Source organism: Manis pentadactyla, chromosome 3 (assembly GCF_030020395.1).
Source record: "Manis pentadactyla isolate mManPen7 chromosome 3, mManPen7.hap1, whole genome shotgun sequence".
In the NCBI taxonomy this organism is placed as follows: Eukaryota; Metazoa; Chordata; class Mammalia; order Pholidota; family Manidae; genus Manis; species Manis pentadactyla.
The window spans coordinates 53,192,392-53,201,528 of NC_080021.1; the positions used below are offsets into that span (position 1 = coordinate 53,192,392).

Here is a 9,137-nt window from a genome sequence, read left to right on the forward strand (position 1 = left end):
TACTTACAGTTCACCAGTTGCCCATAATATACTAAATGTTTAACTAATAACAATCTACATTTTTCATACTAAATCAAAATGAATCATAACAAAACTTTTATAAGCATTATTCTTTCCTAATTCCAAAGCAACTCTTCTATGTAGGAAACTTGGAAAATACCACTCTTAACTGAAGGCATCAAGTGATATGTATAGTAAAATAAATTGTGTATTCTATTTTTAGATAAATGAACTTCTAAGATAAAAATATAAATAAGATTACATAAATGAAAGTAGTAGGCACAGTATTTGGCATATAAAATTTCAAGGACTCTTTCTTACCTCAAGAACGGGACACATAATATCCGCTGTGACATCACCATGATTCTTACAGAATTTATAGAATGCTTCGAGATAAGACTTAAAAAGAAGAAAGATCAAAAAACAATAAAATGAATATATTTTCCTTTTGGAAATTTCTATCAGCTTTTCATGGCTTATTAAATGCTTTAGTGGAAACTGAATTGCTTCTCTCGCAGGGAGATATTTTATAATAAATATGGTACAAACTTTCACATTGACGCATGTTGCACAGCTTAAAAAAAAACTCTATAAAAGAACACAGTTGTACTTATCATACCTTATAATTACTTAACAAGGACTTTTTTTGCGTGGTTCTTGAATTACTTCATATGGTTAATTCTTGCTACTCTAACAAGAGTGCCAAAGTCTTTTATGAGCTCAACAAGTAATTCTAGATTTGATCCTAGGCTGTCAGTCACTCTTTTTAGTGCTCAGGAGACACATATGGGGTGAGTTTGAGCAGGGGATATATTGGAAAGGCAGAATCTGGACTGTAGAGTCAGACTGCCTGAGTTTGAATACCAACTCTATTACTTACCAGCTAAGGGACTTCTGCCAAGTAAATTTTACCTGTCCATGCCTCAGTTTTCTCATTTGAGGAATGGGAATAGCACTTAGTTTGGCCAGGTGGACTGGACTTAGTGAGTTAATGCCTACAAATTGCTTAAAACAATGCCATCTGTTAGCTATATCTCAGGGATGCCTCCTCTATGTCCATAGTATCTTTATAAAAAGGAAAACTGCCTTCAGTGCAATGCTTTTGAGAGGACCATGTATTTCAGCATAACAAGCTATATATACGGCATAACACTATATATTCATGCATGTACTCTGTGAGAGTATTCAAAGATGCTATGGTTGTATGGGTAAAAATGGACAGATTTTGCTCAGCCTATATTGCACAGAGCTACTCAAACGGTGGCAGCATAGTCCAGGAAGTTGGCAAGATTATGCAAGGTGGTACCTATGATGTAATGTCCAAAAGTTGCTCATCTTTGTATGCTGCATATTGTTAGTAAATTAAAATTATTTGGACAGTTTAACAGCAGAATTCAAGGACTCTATAACAGGATTGAACACAGAGATAGAAACTATATAACCTGAGGTTTACTATGTATGCTGGTTATTGTAAAATGGATATGGTTCACCCCACCCATCTATCCATCCACCATCCATCCAATTGTCACCTTTTATATTCTAGCCACTACACAAGGAGCAAGGGATGGAGAAGAATGGGGTGTGATAACTGCTTTTGAGAATCTCGCTGGTTGAGGGAAGCTGACATGCATGCATTTAACTGTAGGACAAGCCAGGACAGTAAGGGCTATATTCTAAATATACACAGCTTCATAAATGCGGAAGTTGGCTAAGGGGCAAAAGTAACTTTCAGTAAAGAATTTTGTTTACAATATATTATGTAATAAAGAAAAATACAATATTTCGGAAAAGTTACCTTGTATAGTTTATTGCGCAGTAATTCAATATTCAGTTCATCTAGAATATTTTCAGACATACAGTCTTGGAAAAATGGAGCTAAAAGCACAAATTATCACACAAAATAAATTAATCAAAAGCATGATTATAAACCATAGGAAATGTTTCCACAACACAACACTCTGTGCTCACTTCTGACTAGAATACTGTGGACACAGACTTGATAGGTCCACCAATAATAATGACAATAAGAGTGATGATTTATTAAGCATTTACTATGCACAAGTCCTGTATTAAACACTGCATACATTTAAAATTATTTAATCCCCACACACCTTGGAATGATTCACTTTATGGCTTACTTTTTTGAAGCTTCCCCTCACCCATTATTTAATAGTAATATTTACCATTTGAAGCCTTACTATGTGCCAAGCATTGAGTTGTACTAAAATGGTGTCTTATTTAGTTTTTTAAACTATCTTAGTAAGATACTATTGTGTTTTTTTTTTTTTTTTAGGAGAGCAAGGCAGAGGCTTTTATTTAGAGAGAAAGTGAGAGGACAGAGCTCCTGGCTTAGGCCGGGAGGGGACAAGAGAGCCCCTAAGATACTATTGTTTTTGAAAAGAGGAAATGGAGGTGAACTGAAATGCCCCAAGTCACCTTGCTGGGACAGGCAGAGCCTGGCTTCCTGCTCATGGATGTTGGGCTCCAGACTCACCCACTTTCCACCACACTATGCTTTCTCCTTAGCTTAGGATACTCAATTTTTTTCTTTTTAGAATTTGTTTTAAATACAATCTTTGATAAATGATCAATAGTGAACTGCTACTATCCAGATTTCCTGACAATATTAAATTTAAAATGATACCGTTAGCATTTTGAATGCTACAATTATTGTCAGTGTCAAACTATAATGAAATTAACATTCATTCCATTATTGCTTCAAGTCATCTAACAGACACTCCTGAGCATTTCTGAAAAATGACATTCCTAAACTTCCTAAAACAAAATGCTTCCTATACCCATTCTTATTTAGACAGAAGTATAAAAATGAAAGGATAAGGAACTAATTTTATAAAACCCAGTTATAAAATGAATTTTTTGAAAAATTACAAGTTCTATAATTTATTTGCTATGGTCTGGTACATGGTGTATGTGTTTGGTGGTTGGGAAATGAGTCTCAGCTCCTTCTTGGCTACAAATGGTTTGTACGTGATCCTAAGCAGGTTACTTCATTTGTCTTGATCTGAAAAACGAAGGAACTGGACTAGATGATTCTCTGATGTCTCTTCGACATCTAGGAATCTGTACAGTATGACACTGCATTCATGGAGAAAATCATGAATTGAATGTACATTGTCTAATTACTGTGACAACATATACAGTCAGCTTTACAACTATGTAAGCATTCATACCTAATGGTGTCTCAACCAGAACAGCATTAAAGAGGTCAGTAGGTGTCTCGGCAATGTTGACTGCTTCCATTTCTGTGAAACGGCCCAGTGGGTGGCACTTCACCAGAATCTCTTTCACAGATTTTTTTTGTAATGCACCATTCATCAGTAGAATTACATTGTCTATCATGTAACTGCATCTGGTTTGGAAGAAGTTTCAATCATTAGAAAAACAACTGCATGAGAATAAGCAGCATTCCATAGGTTAAAAAAAAAAAGTTTGGGCTCATACTCTTTCACTGAGGAAATAATATGAGTCTCTTTTTATTTTAATCTCTAGAGTTTAAGAAATATGGGTGGGGCAAAATATCTGACTCTGGGGGTATCAAAATTAGAAAAACCATATTCAGAGTCACAGTAACTGACTGGTGGGACTGTGCAGAAGATGACCCCCTACACACTGATCGTCAAATACAGTGGGATGGGGTGAGGGTGTGAAACTGGTTGCTCATAATGCACTATGTTCTTTAAAAGTTGAGAAATATAGCATTTCATTATATTTTTAAAACTGACTAAATCTGTGATGAAGCCCATCATCAAGGATTCAAAGTTTAAAATATATAAAAATAAATAAAACAAAATACTTATTAATTTTAATATTAAAACAATTATTTTATTTAATAAAAATTCTAAATATTCTGTATTTTCCTCCTATGAGACCAGAGAGTGAACTTTCTAGTCTTTCCCCTGCTATGATTCCCAAAGTCTACCAGTCCATATTTTATGTGATTTCTTTCCTGAATATAAGCTCTAATGCCAAGGGTATTCTGGGGGCATGTGCTTGTTCATCCATGTGCTCAGAACCCAGGATATTCCAAGCAATGAGGTTGAGAAGTAAGGGACACAGTCCTTTTCTTCACAGAGAGTATGGTTTAAGGGGGGAACTGGATAAAGAATCCATTACTTGTACTTTGTACAAGTACAAAGCAGCATGCATTCTCTGCAAAACAAGCTGTGGGGTGATGTGGGGATCCAGAGCTGGGCACCAAACCAGTCTGGGGTCAGTCTTCCTGGTGAATGACATTCAAGCTGCAACTTGTAGAATGAAATAGCCGTCCAGGCACAAGTGTCTGGGAGGGGGAAAGCGTGCTCGAGGGAGAAGGGACAGCATGCCAGGAGCTCCGGAGAGGAGAGCACAGGGAGGTTCTGTTGCCTGCCGCTGAGGCTAGATGCAGGGTCCCAAGAGACAAGATGAGGAATTTGGGTGTTGAGGATGATGAAGATACCGAATGCCTTTAAGCAGAGGTGGTATAAGGATCTATGTAGAATATGGATTGAAACAGAAGAGGGAAACAAATACTTATACAGTGAGGTGCTTTATTAAAGTATTGTAGTTAGTCATGATAACCACACTGTGATGGTAACTGGTTCCACTATCAGCTCTATTTTAAGGGACCTGAGGCCCAGAGAGGTAAAAATTTCATCCATGACACAGCTGAGACTCAAGTCAGGCCATCTGTTTCCGAAATCTTTTTTCCTAACCCTCATGATATGCTGTGTGGTCAGTGACAACACGTTGGTCTTCAGGCCTAACAGATTTAGAGCCATTTACTGAGATGCGAGCAGTGGAGGAACAGCAGGCTGCGGTGGGAGCAGACACTTGGACAGAACGAGTCTAACGTCCCCAGGAGATATCCAACAGGACATGCCGACGTGGCCTCCCCAGTCTGAGGCCTGGAGACAGGCATGGACCAGAGACATGTGGGGGGTCTGGACAGAGTCACTGAAGGTGGAGCAGAAGTCTTGGGAATGACTGGGATCACAGCCTGTGGAGTGTACATAAAGAGTTCTGTCCTGAGAACTCTGGGAGCCCCAGGATTTAAGAACCTTGTTGGAACCTGGGAAGGAATGACCAGATGGTGGGAGGAAAACCAGGGGAGAGAATTCTAGGAAGAAGTGGTCAGAGCATCAGAGGCCAAAGGGAAGTCAAGGCAAACACTGAAGTAAAGTGTCTATCAGAGAAGACATCCTCTGAGAACATAAGAGTCAACACTTCCGGGGCAGTTTGTGAAAGCGAAAGGGGAGAAGGCAGAAACCTGACCATGTGTGTTTTAAATGGGTGGAAAAAGGTGTTTGTTTTTTTTTCAAAGTTCAAACTACAGGTTTGAACTATGGTTCCTTTGGCCTTAAAAGAAGGGGAAGATAACTATATAGAGACCCAAGGGCCAAGGAGGGTTTTAGCTTTTAGTTTTAGTATTTTTTTTTTTTTAAGATGAGAAAGAAGAGAACATGTGCATGTGCTGAGGGGAAAGAGGGATCTGAGAGGGCGAGGCTGCGGATCAGAGGAGTGAAGGCACAACCAAACGACCAGTGCCTGCTCCTCTAGGTCTGGCAGTGATGGGGCTCAACCACTGCCACAATTCAGGCCTGAAAAATAACCCCTTTCACTGGATAACAATTACCCTCGCCACTTAGACACACTGTTACTGGAGCCTGGCTGTGTGGTGATGGACTTCCTGTGCCAGCGCGCACTTCCAGCTGGAAAAGATAGTCCTACGTTGTGGAGCCTCTAGCATTTACCCCAGTAAAAATTCTCCCTAAAGAAGTTTTGAAGCAGGCAATTATCCCTTTAGAAAAGGCACATGACCATAGTGCCTTCACCTCCCAAACAGCAGTACCAAATTTAGACATGGAGTTACAGAATCCTTTTTACCTCTTGAAAATGATATTGAAATGAAAGTGCTTATTTAACTGTCCCTTTATGGTTCAAAAGCTGTTACCTGAGAGGGGAATTGCCAGCACTTAATAATCCTTAGCAGGCTCCAGACATTTAATTGTTCCCCACAGCACCCTGTAATGTAAAAGTACACCAGCTGCCAACATTCTCAACTTGCAGAGGACTATTAAACCAATGTGCTGGGCAACCAGTGTCAAGGCTGGGAGGAGGGATTTAGCCCCTACGTAACATTCAAGGCTTTGCTTGATGTTCCCCATAGTGTGCATATGGAGGTGCACATGTGTGTACTGAGTATTTATTTTTCATCTATTTCAAACTCCTCATGTTCTAGATAATTGTGCTTCTAAGTAGTGTCAGAGCCAGGATTCATGCCAGTCTGTTGGGTTAGTTTTTTCCTACTCATGGTCTAGAAAAAATATTTTCCATTTATAGCCCCTTTCTAAATACTTTATTCTATAACTCTGATACTGGCACCTGTAAAAATCATGAAGTCACCTAAAACTGTGTAGAATAAATGAGTCGATTTCAAAAATTTTAGGCTTAAAAAGTAATAATCTTTAAAAAATGCCGACTCTTTTAGAGGTTTTTATTGTATGCACGTTCTCACTGAAGCCTCCTGACTCAGTTCTCTGAAGCCCATTACTACTTCCACTCTACATATAAGAAAATGAGGCTTCGAGGTGTTATGTACCTTGCCCAAGGTCATACTGCTGGAAAGGGGCAGAGTTGGCTTCCCAAAGCCAATCTCTGGCTCGCTGCTAGAGTCAGATCAAACAGCTCAGACAATAGATGGCATTTATATTTCCTTTTGGTCTTAGTGCTGTTCTTTCTCCCTTTGCTCCAAAAGTTATTCAAGGATCTTGAAGCTAACTGAAATACATTTCCTGTATGTTAACTAACAAATTCCAGGCTGATGTAACAGTTGCTAAATGGTCAGATAATGTAGAGCCATAATTTAGTGAGTTGAGGACCTATTCCACAGATGAAAATTTAAGTACTTCAGTGTCGTTAGCAATAGCCAAAAAATGACTATCATTCATGAAACACTCTGGTATGAGGCAGGAAAAGGGATGTCTTCTAAGAACGTAAGTAAAGTTACAACAAGTTAAGGAGAAATATGTCAGGTCCTTTCCAAGGACACAGCTATCAAGATAGGGGGCACAGTAAAAGCTGGAGGGTTTTCACAGATCCTTTCAGGCTTCTGTAGTCAGATCTCGTACTGCATATATGTATGCACTATTTGGATTTGGCCCTCCCCAAATCATGTTTATATTCAAGGTACATAAGAAGGAAGACATATATCATCAATACCGTGACATGAGGGGAGCGGAGATTTCAATAAATTTCTGGAAGATCTGATCTGTAACATAAAATCTTATTGACAGATCAGAGCAAAGAAGTCACAGGTCAGAATGTAAACATAATAAAACAGCCAGAATTGAGAAATATCCAGGAAAAGTATCAAGCTTGTATTGGGTCACGAACAGAGATAAGCATTGGGCTGTACGGCAAGTGGTCAGGGCAAATAACTACAGTGACTTTCTAGGGAAGTGATCTCCCATGTGGAGTAAGGCAGCAAATTGGAAGATTGTTGCCCTAGAATTAAACAAAATAATTGTTAAAAAATATGCATCACTTTATTATTTAAGTTGATATGTAAAAATCTGTATCAAAAGTGTCAGCTCCTCCTTGCTTCTGACCCGCAGATTTGGAGGGAACACGTCAAAATGCTGAAGATCTGAAAGGACCAGCCAGGGGAATCAAGGCGTTGCAGCCCAAGAGCAATGCCAAGAAGGCACTCCGCGTATTTATTGGGCATGTAAATCTTAACATCTATAGAATACGTGCAGAGGTCGAGTGGGAGCTTAACACACAACCACTTTCTAAGTCTGTTCAGCTCCCAGGCAGCCCCCGGTCCCCTGGGGCGGGACGTCCCCAAAGGATATTCATCCACAATAGAACAGTGTAAGGGAGGTAGGGCTGTTCTGTTCTTGTCCATGCATGAGGGGTCTGGAGGCTCTGAGTAAGCTGCCCAAGAAAAGAACTTCATTATATTAGATTGTACACCTGATTCTAAAACACTGAATAATGTATTAATCCCATGATAAGATTAAATACTGCAAATATATAAATTGTGGCACATTGTGAATATCAATATATAATGACTATTAAGTTACTCAAATTATCCAGTTAAATATCTGGATATTGCTTGTGAGAGACTGAATTGTGTCTCTCTGAAATTCATGCTGAAGCCCAAACCCCCAAAGTGGTGGTATTTGGAGATGGGGCTTCTGGGGCCATTAATTAGTTTAAATGAGGTCACGAGGGTGGGGCCCCATGATGACCTTAGTGCCTCCATAAGAACAGTCCAAAGAGCTTGTTCGCTCTCTCCTTGCTCCATGAGGACACAGTGATACAGGCCAGGAAGAGCATCCTCATGAGAGCAACAGTTTGGCTGGCAGCTTGATCTTGGACCTTGATCTTTCCAGACTCCAGAACTGTAAGAAATAAATCCCACTCTACAGTTTTTTGTTACAGAAGCCCGAGCCCTAAAACATCACCATTATTCACTTACAAATACATAAACAGAAGGAAATTATGTTTTCCCTTAATTTTTTTCTGGAAATCTCATTTCCATCCTAACTCTCTCAGAAAATTTTACCTTAAGGTAGCATTTATAGCTTTACCCTGAAAACCTTTTATGCCTCTCTATAACTCTTTTTCTCTCAATATAATTGAATATAAATGTTTTCATATTGTGTGATCATAGGCTTCAAATGTTAAAATATCTTATGTGAGTTATTATTACTATTATGTGAGCACAAAAACATGCCATAAATTTTTAAAGCTTCTTATTGTGAAATAATTATAGATTCGCAAAAGTTGCACAAATAGTACAGAGCAGTCCTGGGTATCCTTCACCCAGTTTCCACCAGGGGTTACATTTACATAGTTATCATACAATACAATACAAAAACTAGGAAACTGACATTTGTATTCTGTGTGTGTGCAGTTCTGTTTATCCCATGTGTAGATTTGTGTAACCATCACCATAATCAAGATACAGAATTGCTGTTATCATCCAAAAGATCTCCAACGCGCTAGCCTTCATAGTCATATCCACCCCTTCCCACCACCATGCCCTGACCTCTGGCAAATACTAATCTGTTCTCCCTGCCTATACTTGGCCATTCTGTGACTGCATCACTAGAATATTGTGTGACATTTTG

The 9,137-nt window shown here is 39.0% G+C and overlaps 1 protein-coding gene across 2 annotated transcripts in view; it reads right to left on the bottom strand.

Annotated features, from left to right (window-relative positions):
- Window positions 1-9,137, bottom strand: part of ATP6V0D2 (ATPase H+ transporting V0 subunit d2) — a 42,711-nt gene that overhangs the window by 9,400 nt on the left and 24,174 nt on the right. Inside the window, exons 3-5 of one of the 2 annotated variants that reach the window (XM_036925080.2) lie at window positions 3,192-3,370; window positions 1,796-1,875; window positions 322-399 (exon numbers count right to left, since the gene is read on the bottom strand). In XM_036925080.2, the coding sequence (XP_036780975.2) occupies window positions 322-399; window positions 1,796-1,875; window positions 3,192-3,370 (337 nt within the window). The remainder of the gene's footprint in view (window positions 1-321; window positions 400-1,795; window positions 1,876-3,191; window positions 3,371-9,137) is intronic. The other variant, XM_036925081.2, reaches the window with a different exon arrangement.